Raw genomic sequence first — 17,519 nt, 5'->3', positions numbered from 1 at the left:
CCTAGAAAAAGTTTGGACTTTAATTCAACAAAATCTGTGCAGCTTTTGTGCGTTCTGTTCTTGGAACCACTGGATGACCAATCAAATTTGGATTTTATAGCTATGTTTTCATCTCTTTGGATGCAGGTCTTTAAGTCTTTTCCTGTAGTCATTTACATGATGTTCTACACTGTTTCAATAATTTCTCTTCATTGACTCGCAGCATATTTTCTTCACAGTGGGTGCAGGGCCGATGCTAGTGAGGCTGCTATAATTTTGTTGCCTTCAAACATTACAGTTTTCACTCTTGATTTCTCTGGATCTGGACTGTCTGGAGGAGAGCACGTCACCCTGGGGTGGAACGAAGTAAGTGGCTAGAAAACTAATTTGAAGGAAATCAAATAGATAATAAGGCAAACTACAAAGCAACCTAAAAAATCAACACCCCCCCCCCCACCACCACAAAAAAAAAAAAAAAAGGTGCCCACCAAGTGGGGTTGCTTTTGGGAAATTGGACGGTTCTCTCCAGTTCATTAAAATTTAAGAAGCNGGAGGTTTACTAGTGGATTTATTTTATTTTATTTTTTAGTTTCAGATATTTCAACTGATAAAGTTTTTTTGTCGTCAAACAAGATATCAATAGTTCAAATCCCACATACATAAAAAAATTAATTGATATTTTGCCTAATGATAAATAACAATTATCATGAAACGAATACCATAAGTCATAGATTGAAATTCTACCATAAGTCAATGGTGGTTTAGACAAGTTTGGACAGTGTTGTAATTGAGTTGGGATTTTCACGTCACTAATGAAGAAAAATATATGACAGGTCGTTGAGGTTGACACTGAATAGCATTGAGAAAGGAGAGATGGTGGAGAAAGAAGACGAAAGTGGAGAAAAAAAGAAAAGAAAGAAAAAAAAATGAATAATACCAAAAATGTCAGTTAAGCTATGAGGATGAAGACAAGACTTGAAGTTATGGGGTGACTGTGATTGATTGACTGCTGAGTTTTATTTTTTATTTTATGTTATTTTATTTTTTTTAGCATGCACTACTAGTAAGAGCAAAATTATTTCGTTTAAAAATTTTTAAAGGATCGGGTTATTTAGATTTTATAATTATAGCATTACTCTTAAAATGATGAATAATATTGTTAAGGGGACAAAGTGTCATTTGGAGGATTGCGCTCAAGGCAATGAATATCTCCATAGTGAGCTGAATTAAATAGTTTGTTACTTTATGTGGCCTACTAATGTGAGGTGTATTTTAATTCTGTCAATGAGACGACAAAGAACAAAACTGGAACATGGTTTAAAAAAAAAATCAGAAACTAAATTTATACTTACAGCTTTATATCATTGGTCGGTATTCCTTGACGATTCGAATCTCTTTTATTTGTTTAGTACCTTAAGAATTATAAAATACTTTTAAAAAATATAAATAAAAACACTAAACCCTGTCCCACCCCATTTATGTTACTAGTATCCTATGAGCCATTACACCAAACTATGATGGTTTAGCATTGATTAAACTAATTCCAACCAGCACTACTTTGTCCCAACCCAACAATACAAATTAAAATAGTGTTGGTGATGTGGGGGAAATTACATTATTTATTAATGTATGATGCGTAAAACATGCAAATCCGCCAGTACCATAAGGAATGCCAAAAACAACTGTTCTAAAATTTTGTTCTTTTTGCCTAAACTGATTTGTACAAATTGTATGGCTGTTGGTGACCATGACCTTTGTTTTTTTTTTATTTGCACTTTCAGGACCACCAGCTAAGGAATCTTAGAGATGCACAAGTTCGAATTCTCTTTTGAGCTCTCAGATCATGAGGGCTATGCAGTTTTTTGCTTCAACTTCAAGATTAAAGGGTCATTATAACTATGGTAGCAGTTGCCACAAGCCTAATTAAGTAATCATTGACATTTGACAAGAGCCTCGTAACTCAACTAGTTGACACCTCTTGATATATCTGTAACATTTAAGAGCCTTGTAGCTAATCCTTTCATTCTCCATAGCTCTTATTAGTCTTATAATAATATAATCCATTGTGGTTGCACACTGCTATGGATCACAGGATCAGGTACTCTGCAGAGCAAGACTCGTAATTCAATATGTAACCATTCAAGAATGATACAGAAGACATACCCTTTTCATGTTGAGTGTCACAATGGAGACCTGAAAAGTTGGATCATTTTAGGAGTTGAGAACTGGTAATCACTCACATTGAGAATCGATGATTGTATTTGGGCCATTGTGGGAGGTAAAGTCATTGATTCCTCAAGGCACTAGGCAATAAAGTGGTTACCAATTACCATAGAACTAGTGATGTTCTAAGATTAGAGTGGGCTTCCTATTATATCATATATGGGCAACATGAGTGATCTTAGTTGCTGATACAGCATGATATTGATGAGAAACCATTTGGTGAGGATGGTGATACTTCACAATTCACATCATGAATTTTTGAGAAAGCTATGAAGTCATTATCACATTATTTACTTTATCTGCTCTACTTCTGATTCAAAGTGAGGGACTGAGATGCATTTTGGAGCCCACAAATTTCTTCTAAACCGTTCTCTTGTCCTTAAAGCATGTCACTGACAATTATACCTACTAATATGGTTAACATTTATAAAACTTTAATCATTCTTAAAAAATTATTTCAACCACCAATTCCCACTCCTTTCCAAATAGTGTTATTGAAGTAGTTCTCTCATGTTAAATTCTGGTAATTTGCTATAGAAAATAAATTTTACCCACACAGCCTAATAAAAAAAAAACAAAGAGTCCAATGAAAATCACTAAGTGCAATAGGTTTGTGTAATGTAACTTACAAATTTATTTTAAAAGTTTTAGATCAATCACACCAGGCTCAACAGTGTTTTAGCCAAATTAATTAATAAAAAAACCTCCACATTTTCTATTTTGGCCAACCCATTTTTTAATGGAAAAGATTTTGCTGCATACTTATATGCAGCAATTACATAAAAAGGTATGTGACAGCAAAAAGAAAGGGATATGTGTTCAAGGGTCATGTGCAATGCACATGAATAAGTGGACCTTAAACACTTGTCCCTTTGTTTTTGCTGCCACTACCCCTATATGCAGCAATTGCTGCATTTGTACAAGTATATAGCAAAACCTTTACCTTGTTTAATATAAATATACACTAGCCTCAACACTATACCTCTAATTCATATAAATATTTATTTTTTTATCTCTCCAAATGGTAATAAATTTTTTCTCCCCATCCATTCCCCAATTTCAACCAAAGATCCATGTCAACCCTAATCCAACATTAATAACCCAATATCAACAAACCAACAATCAAAGACCCAAATCGTACCATCCCCCATTGCTAATCACACAAATCAATCACTGTCCTCCATCTCACACAAATCAACCACTGATCACACCATCCTCTATCTCCATTGATCTCGCTATCCTTTGTATAGGTTTTTTTTTTTTTTTTTTTTTTTAAGAGTTTCAACATATGGCATCCGCTTCTGATGATAGCTATTTATCATCAGATCAAAATACTAATTGGTTTTTGGTGTAGGCGGGGATTGAATCTCAAATCTCTTATTCAACTATCAGAGACTTTACTAGTTGAACAAACTGAATTTCATAATAAATGACTTTCTTTGATCATGGAATTTGTTACTTCAATATCATGTTCCATTTTCTTCTCCTCATTTTTCTTTTTCTTTTTTTCTATTTTATATGGCTATATATATATATATATGCCAAAATGGCCATATATCACAGTTTGGCAAAATATTTAGCAATATACCACTATTTGTGAAAAGCAATCTAGCATCTTTTTGAAGCTCGAGTTTGTGAAACTTGAATTTGCCCGTATAACTTGAGTTCTAGAAACTCAAGTTCTTTGAAAATATAGCTTTCAAATCTGCCGTGTTATTTATTATGGAACTTGAGTTCCTAAAACTTGGTTATATCAAAAAAATTTCATAGAACTCGAGTTTTAAAAAGGTAGTAGATTCATAAATATTCGCAAACAGTGGTAAATCTATACATATTTTGCCAAGCGCGTGCGCGCACATATATATATATATATATATATGGTAAATCTTGAGGATATATTCTTTCATAAAGAGGTTATGACAAGTGACCCTCTCTTTCTTCCTTTTTTTTTGTTTGGTTGTCTGTAAAAGGTCTCATACTCATAGTACTTTTGGGAAAATTAGAGGAGGATATATATATATATATATAATTATATATAGAATAAATGGGTAGCCAACAAGCCATATGCAAAGGAGGGCCAAAATTAACACACGTATTATTCGTATATGGCAGCCTTTTATGCATAGCCATGCCATGCAACAATCAAAGGAGTGTCAGAAAATTCAAAAAAATTATAGAAGGCATATGAAGAAGCTTCAGGAAAAAAAAAAATATATATATATATATATAAACCGCGAGACATGACATGACTACCCTATTTTTCAACAAAACACAAAACATAAATGAAAGAAGTCATACAAGATAATTGAGATGTGCAAGCCAGCAAAACAACAATGAAAAGGTATTTAGGGTTGGCTTCGCTTGTAGGGAAGGTAAAAACTAAAAAAGATAAGACTTTTCAAAGACAAAAAAAAAAAATTGGTATGGAAAAGAATTTCAAAGATGGAAAGAAAAGATACTTTCAAATGGGGGAAGAAAAATCCCCATCAAAGCAGTTTTTTTTTTTTTTTTTTTTTTTTTGAGAATGATCCCCATCAAAGCAGTTGGTTAAGCAATTCCAATATAACGATATATTTTTTTTTTTTGATAGTTAATGATATATATATGGCATTGGATGTTTTAAGATTCTAGATGCATGGAATTAAATTTCATGATAAGTAAACTTTGGTGGGGACAAAAGAGAAATATATGAAAGACAGAATCCATTGGACAGTTTGGGTTAAGTTATGTGAATCCAAACTCTACATGGATAAATGGCTTTGAGACAGCCAAGCTTTCAATTAATTAATCTTATCCTGTCAACAAAATAATTAAATAAGGATGGAGATTTATGCATAAAACAAGCTCTCTTTTTGTTCTTTTTGCTTGGAGATCACTTAATATATAAGAAAGTGCCCAATGAAATTAAATTGTTTGCTTGGAGAGCATGCAAGGAAATTCTTGCTATAAACAGAAAGCTAGAAAGGAATGGGAAGAATCATAGAAAAATTTTGTGACATGTGCAAGAAAGCAAATGAAAGCATAGCTCATGCTCTGGTGGAAAGTGCAAATGTGAATATGCATCAAAGGTGTGGAATATTGCTTTTCCAATAATTCAAATTCTTAACAGGGTACAATGACATGGGAATTGGAAAATGGAGGATCAAAATTCTAGGACTGCATTGGAGTTGTTTCTCTCATCATGGCATGACAAATATGGAACCAAAGGAACAGAAGACTTAATGAAGGTAACGTGAAGGATTACTTGTAAGGGCAGAGTTGAGTGATGATTACTTGCAATTTTTTGGTTTAGCAAGACATGCTCAATTCATCTATAGAACATGGGTATGGATAGAAAAGCAATCTAGCCTATTTTAGAAGCATACATCTTAGAGCTACCGCATCAGATGGTGCATAATTTCAGTCTATTTTGCAAGAAAAAAACACACTTTTTTTTTCCTATTTTACACACTCATTTTTACAAAACACCAACATTAGTTTATTTATCATTCATTCTATTTTATATAAATAATATTTTTTTATTCTACTTTCCCCTAACCCTCAAACTCTCCGCCTGTCTCTTTTCCCTAACCCACAAACTCATTCCTCAAAACACTGCCTCTCTCTCATCCCTCAAAGTCTCTGCAACTCAAATCCCTCATCTCTCTCCTTAATTCTCAAATCCCCTATCTCTCTCACCTCTTTCTTTTCTTAGTTTTCTCTCATCCAAAGCCCACACACTCACAGATTTTCTTTGAGCTTGCTCTCACTCTATCACCTAAGCTTGCTCTCACTCTGTTACTGAAGCTTGCATTGTTGGATCTCTCTCATTTGATTTCAAGTGTTCTGCCACCATTGGGTTTGTATTTGATTTTGATTTTGGGTTTGGGTTATGGGTTTTAGTTAATGGTTAATTTTGAGTTGATTTTTTATAGATTTTGGGTTGATTTTGGGTTTCTGTTGTTTAACGGGTTTTGTTGGTGGTGGTTCTTTTAACGGGTGATGGTGGTGGTGGTTAGGTGGTGATGGTTGGACGGTGTTGGGTGGATGGTGGGATCTGTGTTTTGGTGGTGGTGCTCTTGCAGGTTCTATAAGACAGTGAGAGATGGTGGGTTCTGCATTTTGTTTTAACGGATCTTTGCCGCCAGCAAGCATCGATTTCCATTGCAACACTGATCCATAAGCATCAAACGGTCCGCATGTTTTTGTGCGTCTCTGTGTTGGTTTGTTTGTGTGGGTGTGTTTGTGTGTATTAGAGAAAGAAGAAGATGATGAGGGAGAGAAGAAGTCTAAGTTGGATTTGCAGATGGAGAAGAGAGAGATAAAAAAGCAGCGAAATGTGAAATTAATAAAATAATAGGATACAGAGCTACCATAATTGTGTATATATGTACAATAGCAAATGTGTAAATATACATAATTTTAAAAAATTAATGTAAAAGCTTTTAGAGCAAAATGTATAAAATTTATTATTTTTTGTATTTTGCAAAGTTTTACCTCCATTGATGTAGATACTCTTATGATGTATTATGCCATATCAATGAAAACCAATTATTTTATGGGGAAAAATAAAAGAATAACTTTGATGAAATAAAGAATATAATAAGGTTAACAAGGATTAGAGAGAGAAAGTTATCTCCACGTTGCTAAACTCCAATTGGATAATTGGCTTCCCAGGTGGGCCAAAAAAATCCCCCATTAATTAGATTTAATTATTTTTTTTTTCTTTTTAAAATTTTATAAACCAATTAGATTTATATCATAATGGCCATAGTCAATAACAATTTAACTGGAGATAAATTAATATTTAGAAACACTTGGCAATGAGCTCTAGCTTAAATGACATCTTCTCTCCCTGTAAGAGCGAGGTGGATGATGAGTCGTGGGTACAAAACCCACCAGCTGGTTGTGTAACTCACCAATTAAATAAATTTAAAAAAAAAAAAAAGCACCACCTGAAGATATTCATAATGATCTCTCATGCATTTGGAATATGGCAGCAACCAATAAATAATATGCAGAAATATTAATTCCAGGTTTACTTAAAGAGTCTTTTAAATATTCAACAGTGCTTATTGTTATCAAGTCCAATTTGTTTTCAGTGTTTTAGTCACACATATTTTGAGGGTAATGTCATATAAGAATGGACACTCATCATGAGACCCAAGTCAGCCACACAATTTTCATTAACCTATGATCAAGTATCTACTGTAATGAACTTTGGGCCCTTTAAATGGTCCCCTTAATACATCAAACATGGAAAGAAAATAAACTAATAATGAGATTACATCATATATGAAAATAAAATTCAAATAGGAAGCAAATCTTTCTAATAGCATCAATCTGTGTCAAGCAGAACAATCACGATAAATGAGATCAAACAAAGTCAATTAGCTTTAATGGTTCAAATTTGGTCTCCACACCAACTCTCTCTGGGTGAGAGAAACTTGATCCTGTCAAGTATAGCTCATGGTGGCTCTAGATGGGTCACAGACCTTGGATTGGGTGGGGTCTAGAGAGGGTTTGAGTGTATCTCAAATTTGTTGAAGGTTTTTAATTTTTTTTTTTTAAATTATATATATATATATTCACATATATATGTTGGCCGGTTAGGTTAGAAGCTTGGGTTTTTTTAAGGCTTTGTGGGGTTTCTTCAAGATCGAGTGGTGGTGAATTAAGTTTTAAAGACATCTGGAACCTGGTTGAGGGTTTGGCAGTGGTAAGTGGAGCAGCCCGATGATGTTTTGGCAGCAGCATGGTGCACATGGAACAGAGGAAACAACAGCAGCACATTGGAATCAAGAAAGTTCAATTCAGTGCATGGAGGGCTCACAAGTGATGTTTGAAGCTGTCAATGAATGGTGACTTATCACTTAGGCAGTAGGAGTTAATTGGGTGAATAGAGGTCAGAATCTGTGGGTTGTGGTTGAGAGTGGAAGCATGGTCGCAAGGCCCCAAGTTCGATGGATCGCCAGTTGATGTGGAGCTTGAGATTGACAATGGGACCTGCTAAGGGACTCAGCAGGGACAATGGGGTTGTTCTAGGTCATTTGTAGCTGAAGGGATTATTGGATTTGATTTCACAGTGGCTAGTTTTTGTTTGGGTGTTCAATGCGCTAGGATAAAAGGAAGGCAAGGGTGACAGGGGTTTGTCTTGAGGCTCTTTATGGTTGTCATAGGTGGCTTGTTTCGGTGTTTGGTTTGGTTTGGTTTGAATCAACACCAAGAGATGAAATTAGACTAATAGAGCCTAGGTTTCAACAGTTACATGGAATCAACACCACACATGGGATAAAGATAGTAATCCAAGAATCAGTAACTGGGCTTGTTTGCCATTAGCATCAAGCACTAAAAGAAAAATTCCTATGCAAATTTCATATCTATGATCATCTACAATAATGAACTTTGGACCCTTTAGATAGAGTCACCGAATTACATCAAACACGGAAAGAAAATAAACTCATAATGAGATCACATCATTTATGAAAATAAAATTTAAATAGCAATCAAATCTCTCTAATAACATAAGTTAGTGTCAATTAGCATCAATCACAATCAATCAGCTCCAACAAAATCAATTAGCATTAATAAGTCAAATTTGATATTTGTACTACTGAGTGTATAACTCAGCAATAAATAAAATAAAATAAAATCTTAACTAGAGTATACTAATCTTAACTAATATTCTTGGTTATATATTTGATGACCATGTTCTTTCTACTTTTACCCACATTATCTTTGGCCACCTTTTATTTATTTAGCCACTTTGACCATGATTAAGTACATTGGTGCATCTTTTGGACTTTATTACACATGGCCAATTTCTAGGATGACTTTCTCTTTTCTTCAATCAGTGCCTCCCAACTCGTAAACGCATGTCCTCATTCATACTTTCTCTCTTTATAGATGCACTGAATATCAAAATAAGTGGTATTATTTACTATATTTTTGTGTATGCACTAGATCACCATTCTTCATCATAAAATTGCCTTCTGACATTGTTGACTGTTTTTCAGAAGGATGATCTAAGGGCTGTGGTTGATTATTTGAGGGCAGATGGAAATGTCTCTTTGATAGGCTTGTGGGGACGTTCGATGGGCGCTGTTACTAGGTTTCCTCCATTCACTTTCTGTCTTCCTTTAATCTTGCCTACAAAATTAGAACATAGAACATCTCTTTACTTTTATTTTATTTTTATTTTTATTAGTAAGACAATTGATCATCTCTCTGTGAAATAAGAGGATCAATGGTTTCCAATGCTAAAATATTTTTTATTTATTTTTTGATAAGTTCCAATGCCTTGAGAAAATTTGAAGATCTTAAGTTTTATTTGAAGCCTTAGATATGAATTGCAAAGAACCTTGGAGTCCTGTGTCTGCATGATTGTGAGATTTTGAGAAAGCATTCAAGAATGGGATTTTTTATCATTACTTCATAAATATGAAGAAGTGGAAACCTTGGTGGTTCAACTGAAGATGTATTTCACTAGATCATTGTTTTAATGACACATGTGCTCTGGTGATACTTTATTCAGTTATTGTAGGTTTCATAGATTCTCTCATTTTGATTGTAATATACATTTTTTTTGGGTAATTCCCTAGACTACCTTGTGTATACACCTTGTATAAATAAGGTAGTTTCTTTATCAATAAATTTCATTGTGTAAAAAAAAAAAATGATATTTTGAGATGATTCTAACTTGATAGGTTTTCTTTTGCTTATTTGCTTAAGTGAAAACATAATCAATGGTTTCACATTTTCCTAAAGAAATGTTGAATCTATTATTTAGCGTCCAAGGTGGGACAAATTTTCTCCTTTATTTTTATCATCTCCTTTATTCCTCTGTTCCCAATTAATTTCTCCACCTCTTCCACATAATACCAACAAGCTGTACTTGACGTAACATTCTTCTTCTAATTCTCCAACATGATTTGCCCTTTTATATATAGTCTTTGCCCTAAATGCCAAAAGGCAAAATTGCAGAACCATGTTGTCCATGAAGCCTATGGTTCAGAAAATTTCACCATTGGACCTTCTCTATCCAACCATAAAGTAACCATTTTTTTGTAAAGGAACAAACTTTCAGGCACAAATCTCTATCATTTGTCAGGCATATGGATTAGTTGGCAATGATGCTACCATGATAATATAAAGACATCGTTAATGCTGCTCATATGGCTTTCATAAGGAATAATTTTGTTGTTGCAATTTGAGTAATTTCAACAGTCTAATTGTTTGGAGGATACTAGCTTAGATTAAACCATTGATACTGGGTGTTGCAACTCTTAGATTGATCAATATTCTGTATGGCTCTGTCAACCAGAAATTTAAAAAAAAATCATGATGTATCTTGAGTAGTTTATATTATTTCCACCAAGTTGTTGAAGTTTCCTTGGATACAATGCATTTACTCACTTGCAAACATGTTCTTAGAAACTGAGTAACCATGGAGGAATTAGCTTGTGTGTTGCTGTAGTGTACCATCATGATCAATATTATCTATTGTTCATCAGGCAGATGGTCATTTATGTTAGCTGTAGTGTACCACCATTAGCTTGTATATATTTTTTTTTTAATGTAAAAAGGTAATGTTTCTAGCATTCCCTAGTATTATTTATGGGTTTTTAGCTTGAGTACTTTTGCTCTGTAGCTTAGGTGGTTCTGGTTATTTATAAGCCATTGACAATGGAGTTTATTTTTTCTCCCACAGCCTAATGTATGGATCTGAGGATCCTTCAATTGCTGGAATGGTTCTTGATAGTCCCTTCTCTGATTTGGTTGACTTGATGATGGAACTGGTGGATACCTACAAAATACGTCTACCCAAGTTCACCGTAAGTAAATTCATTCAAATGAAACTCTTAGATACTCATATTTTGAGGCACAGACTTATTTTTGTGGGAAACCCAATTCTCTACTTGGTTTGGGGCAAGTGTAACTTATAAAAAAAAAACATGTAGACAGAAAAGTTTGTCAAAAAATTGGATGTTAGGATATTAAGGTGCAAATATACTGTTAAATTTAGCAAGTCAGAAATAGGGAAATGTACCACTAAATTCAGAAAAATTATTAACATATAGCGAACATAATTTCCTTTAAACTCCTTGCAATATGATCTTCATAAATTTTTTTCATAACTTGTCAGCTTTTCCTCTCAGATTTTTTGAAATGTCCTATTGAATTCTGCTTTGACTATTAACATATTTGTTAAATGAAACCGTAAGTTTCTGAGATCAACATACTCATTAAAAAAAAAAAAGTTTCTGAGATCAACATTTATAATTATGTTTTATTAAATGGATTTAAATTCTAAATTTGCCTCAGATACCCACTGAAAAACATATTGGGTTGTTCAAGACCCACGGGCCATGACTAAGTCTTGTTCTTGTCAGGCAGATTTCTGTATTTGCTATTTACCTTATCTCTAAAAGGTCCACATATGCGTTCACCCTTAATTGTAAAATTTCTTTTGACCATTCATATTTATTAATGCTTGAGGCACAATTGCATAAATCTTTTTTTGGTCTCCTGTCACCTGTACTTTACTTTTTTCTATTTCTGAGGACTTTTATAACTTTTACTTATCCTCTTTGACAATTCTAGGTGAAACTCGCAATTCAATACATGCGAAGAGCTATCCAGAAAAAGGCAAAGTTTGACATAACGGAACTGAACACCATTAAGGTTTTTATCTTAGCAATGATTTTTTTTCCCTGTTGGATTGTATTCATTACTGATTTTTTTGAACAAAGTGTTATGGATTTATGATTCTTTCATATCATTATATCTTTTTTAAGCTAATAATGTACAATAAGTTTCTTCCTGATATATATGGGTAGATGCTGTTGTCCACCCATTTTGATAGTTTCAATTCTTAGTAAAAGATATGGGTTTTGTAGACCCATGTACTTGGAGAACAAGCATACTAACTCTGCGTTAATCGATGGTTATCAATGATTTTTTTTCCCCGTTGGGTTGTATTCATTACTGATTTCTTTGAACAAAGTGATATGGATTTATGATTCTTTCATATCATTATATCTTTTTTTAGCTAATAATGTACAATAAGTTTCTTCCTGATATATATGGGTAGATGCTGTTGTCCACCCATTTTGATAGTTTCAATTCTTAGTAAAACAACTTATTTATGTTAAAGATATGGGTTTTGTAGACCCATGTACTTGGAGAACAAGCATACTAACCCTAGGTTAATCGATGGTTAGTTTAGGTTTCTCTAGTATATAAACCCTACTTTTGGTTCTGTAACACAATTGAGAATTCAATAAGATGTAGCCGCTAGGGCTTTATCCCATGGACGTAAGCTGTTAGGCGGAGCCACGTAACCCTTGTGTGTTCTCTCTTTCCCCCAATCACTTCTGCTCTCTCTATAATTGCTCTACAATATTTTTCTCAACTTAAAACAATTTTTTTTTTTTCATTTCTACAAAAATATAACTTGTCAAAATGGAAACAATATGATTCAATTCAGGTTTATGATACATACCAAGTTGATTGAATCAAATTGTAGAACTTGTTAGAACTATGACAGCATAAGCTTTTGGGAGAGTCGGTAATATATCATAGTATCAAAGAAGGAGGTCCTGAGTTTGATTCATGTCTCCACTTTACTCCCATTTAAAATGTTAAAAAAAAAAAAAAAAATTCTATGTGTTGGGCCTTACTTATTAAGGGGAAGTTTATGTTCACACATGATGGGGTGTTAAAATTATGGCTAAGTGATTAAATTCATCATTTCCTAATTACTTAAGTTTTTGGGAGAATTGGTAATTATTAGAACTAATTCATTTAGTCTGTTACTAAATAAATTGTGTTGTATTTATTATACGACCAACTTGACTAAATAGCTTTATCTCGAACAGCATATCCTGCCCTTGTAAGAGTGAATTTCTGGAATGAGGTAGTGGGTTCAAGACACGTGGGCACGTGTGTAATTTACCAATAAGGGGAAGAAAAAAAAGAATAGGTGGTTTCAAAATTTTTTAAAACATCCTCATTTAGCCAAATCTGACTATACAGAAATTAGTGACTTGATAAGGAGTGGTTATTTGCTTGCTTTCAATGCCACCAGACAGGGGGGTCTACATTCCGGTGAGAAGTGTACACTTTTTTCCTTTGGAGGCCATAGGATGTACATAGGCAAGTAATATCAGGCATAAGCAGTGCATATATGTGCTGGCTGATGGGTATCACCAATGTTACCAGATGACAAGAAACTTGTGGGCACGTGTGTAATTTACCAATAAGGGGAAGAAAAAAAAGAATAGGTGGTTTCAAAATTTTTTAAAACATCCTCATTTAGCCAAATCTGACTATACAGAAATTAGTGACTAGATAAGGAGTGGTTATTTGTTTGCTTTCAATGCCACCAGGCAGGGTTCTACATTCCGGTGAGAAGTGTATACCTTTTCCTTTGGAGGCCATAGGATGTACATAGGCAAGTAATATCAGGCATAAGCAGTGCGTATATGTGCTGGCCGATGGGTATCACCAATGTTACCAGATGACAAGAAACTTGTTTATTCATGATAACTTTCTAGAGCCTGTCCACGCATGTTCTCAGTTTACTTTCCAAATCTTTCAGTTTGTACATATGAGCTTTGACAAGAGTAATAGATGAAAAATTTAAGAGACTGGGAGTCCAGAAAATGAGAATGGATTAGTGTCTCTTTGGTTTGTCTCAGACCAACTCTTGGACTCTACCTGCTATTGCTCTCATGGCTGTGTAACTAATTTATTTTCATAATGCATTGAGAGTCAATTGGTGGGACTTGATTAAGTGCTAAGAGACAGTCACCATTGTTTCATGGTCCTGTGCTAGTGTTTCAACAGGTTGCCAGGGCTTTATGGGCATGCATGAATGTTGTCATTGGGGAGGGAATTAATTCTAGTAGGGAATGCAAAGTATTTACGAAACAAATGAAAGAAGAAGTTTATATATATTCATGATGCTAAAGAAATAGAAGCATATCCATATTGGTGTTTATTTCTTGATGTTTACTCTCATTGGCAAAAGTGTTCCACTATTTCTTTTCACAGGTGGCAAAGTCTAGCTTCGTTCCAGTTTTAGTAGGACATGCCATTGATGATGATTTCATACGCCCCCATCACTCAGATCGTATATTTGAAGTTTATATGGTAATTATTGCTCATATATACACCTAATTTTGAATAATTTGTAAAAAGTTATGTAATCATGCACCATATTTAAGCTAATTATGGTTTGCACTAAAAGCAAAAGTTTAAATTATTTGTATAAATCATGCACGCATGCATCATTATCTTGATTCTGCTTCTCATCTGATGTTTCCATTTTTTCTGGAAAAAGAAAAAGAAAAAGGAAAAAAAAATTGTAGTCAATAGGAAGGTCACAGCTTTAAGCCCCCCTCCCCCCAAAGAGCTATAGAGAGAGAGAGAGAGAGAGAGAGAGAGAGAGAGAAAACTTTATGGATTAATACCTGACTTTTTGTCTTGATCAACTAGAAAGACCCTTGTACACTGTTGGACAGAGCTCATTGATTAATGATTTCACATTTAAATTTTATCAATTGTTGCTGCTACCATATATACAAGAATTTCCTCGTGCAAGAGTGCCTTTAGATCTCCTACCCCTGGTTTTCATCGTTCTATTCACTGCATATGCTCTACTTTTATTTTCTATAATTTTCTTAATCAAGAGATGCCTGTTGATCATTCTTTCGGTATGTTGGTGTCTGCTGTCTGCCATTCCATGCATTGAATGTTATGTAGGGCTTGTCTTTTAATGCATGCTTTTTGCAGGGGGACAAAAACATTATCAAATTTGAGGGAGATCATAATTCTCCACGCCCTCAATTCTACTTTGATTCTATAAATATATTTTTCCACAATGTTTTGCAACCTCCAGAGGATGAAGTGGGGGGAGTGTTTTTTGACTCTGTGGATGATTACTTCGGTAAGGTAAATTGAACACCAATACATCTGGTTGAAGCTTTCAATTTTATTCAAACTGCCAGCTTGCATATTCACAACCCTTTGCAATGGTTGACTGTGATACCTTCAGGGTAGTTGGAGAAATGTGCGAGAAGCTTACAAGCATGAATCTTCGATTGCATCAAAAGGCATGACTCAAGTGTCTCATTTTATTTACTTCCCAAACTGTGATCTCTTTCAGGATCTTTATTTCATCTACTGTTCATTTTGCTCTTTCTCATTGATTGCTTATTAGTTGCAGAACCGGCAACAAGCAGCACATCAGATTCCATTAAACTACTCCGACCTAAAAGACCTATGAGTAGGACAGAGGTTAGTAATTGGTTGATTTTCTTTTGGTGCTTAGATGTCTAAATTACACGCAACACAAAAGGTTGGCCACATACCACTCTGTCCAAACCAATTTGATCAAAGTTCACACATTTTAAGAGTAGTGTATGATGGACCCCTAGTTTGCATGGAACAATTTTCATGAGCCCTGACACCCAACTCTCTCTCTCTCTCTCTCCACACACACACACACACACATGCGCACACAGAGGAAATCAAGAGGAAAAGGGGTAAGGTAAGAGTTTAAATCATGTAAAATTTCTCCCAACTACATGGCCAAGTAGTAGTTTAGGAATGAGGTTTAGTTCTTTCTCTTTTTTCTCTCTTAATAGGGTGTCGGATTTTTGAGATTGTCTTGCCTAACCCCAAAATATATGGCACTTTTGATGCTTCAGCCTTATTGACTTGAAGTTTGTTTTATTTCTTTGTGGCATGTTTATTCATTGTTTCTTTTACTTTGCTCAGGTTCCTTCTAGTTTCCCATCTAAAGATGATCAATCTGATGATACGGTAACTTCTTTACATTTTCTCTTATTCAACCATCTCATAGGTCTTAAGTTTTCTTCCTTTGATTTTATCCCATGATATTTATAATGGATATAGAGCCACACTCATGTATGGGACACCCTTAACCAATAATTTGCTACTTAATAAAACTAACAGACAAAGTGTTTGTCAGCATAGCTCAAATTTTGTTACATGCTGGCAAGTCAATGAGCTGCTAATTTACAATTTACATGGTACCTAACTAACCCTTGCATGGCGTAAAAGAAAAAAGAAAGGACAAATTAGTAGAAAAAGGAATGTAAAAAGAATTATAAAACAAATGCAAATCAAAATAAAAGATACTCAATGATCATGCTCTGCTGCAGGATTTAACGAATGATGACGATCATAGCTCAACATCATCTAAAATGATTAGCTTTGAATTATCAAATGGCCATCCTATTGGCCCCCATGTTCCAACTACTTCGGATGATGATCAGTATGTAGAATATCCGCTTGATGACTTGACAGGTTTTCCATGCAATGTGGAGGAGGAAGAAAGGGTAAGTCAAATTATTGGCTTTCCATCATCTACATAAAAAAAATGTTCATTTCCGTCCAATGAACTTGTTGCTTTGAATTGACCTTTGACTTGCCTACGATTTTCAGATGTTCATGGAAGCAGTGATTGAATCATTAAAAGACTTGGAAATGAGACGTCCCCAAGCAGGAGAACCGCCTAGTGTTAGCTCTAGTTCTGTAAAACCTGTACATAAAGATGACCAGGAGGCTTCTCCTATAGAGCGTTGTGAGCCCTTAAAGACAGAACCCACTTCCACTTCAGTTGAGCTTTGTGAACCTTCAAAAGCAGAATCCAACAACACTTCAGTGATCAATGCCCAAAATTTGGCATCTGAGCATCCATCACCTGATATAGGTTTGGGACCTGCATCTGATGCTACTTCATCTTGCATAGAAACTGCAAGCACAGGGACTTCTGCTCGTAGTGATACTTCAGCAAGCATACAGAGCTCCACAGATGCTGACATGTCAGCCAATACAATAGCCACATTAACTGTTGAACGTAACCCAGCGAGCCATATTATGGATGGTTTGATGCGTCGTTGGGATCTCAACTTTTTCCGAAACAGTCATAATCGATGAGATGAAAAGATGCTCATTTTAATGGATATTCTGATGGCGTAGTATTGTCTTGTACCTAAGCATTAGGGATTGTATTTTGTAAATTGTTTCCAAGAAAAGAAAAATGAGAAAAGGAAAGACAGAGAAAGGGGAAACAAAAGTTGTGAATGTGTGTAAGAAGGCTAGTATATTTCCTTCTGATTTGATAACAAGGCTCTACATTGACTACTGAAAAACAGAAAAGAAATTATTGTTTGTTACTTCAATGTTAGAATTGTCTGTCAATACCAATCAAAAACAATTGACACTTGGTAATCTATGGGATGATATTTGTGCTTGATTTTTTTTTCTTCCTAGACTTGTGAATGTTATCTTTGTAGAGAGAGAAA

The 17,519-nt window shown here is 34.5% G+C and overlaps 1 protein-coding gene across 1 annotated transcript; it reads left to right on the top strand.

Moving 5' to 3' along the window:
• Positions 1-218: 218 nt before the first annotated feature.
• LOC112019760 (uncharacterized) lies at positions 219-17,470 on the top strand (the record flags this gene model as incomplete). The annotated part of the gene is given in 11 exon segments (XM_065764370.1): positions 219-345; positions 9,198-9,292; positions 10,892-11,015; positions 11,785-11,865; positions 14,239-14,337; positions 14,980-15,138; positions 15,242-15,299; positions 15,413-15,483; positions 15,967-16,011; positions 16,374-16,550; positions 16,657-17,470. Coding segments are annotated over 11 exon segments (1,531 nt in total), but the record flags the coding sequence as incomplete, so codon positions are not given.
• Between the last annotated feature and the right edge of the window lie 49 nt (positions 17,471-17,519).

Source organism: Quercus suber, unplaced genomic scaffold (genome assembly GCF_002906115.3).
Source record: "Quercus suber isolate HL8 unplaced genomic scaffold, Cork oak 2.0 scaffold_554, whole genome shotgun sequence".
NCBI lineage: Eukaryota > Viridiplantae > Streptophyta > Magnoliopsida > Fagales > Fagaceae > Quercus > Quercus suber.
This window is presented reverse-complemented; position numbering and strand designations above follow the sequence as displayed.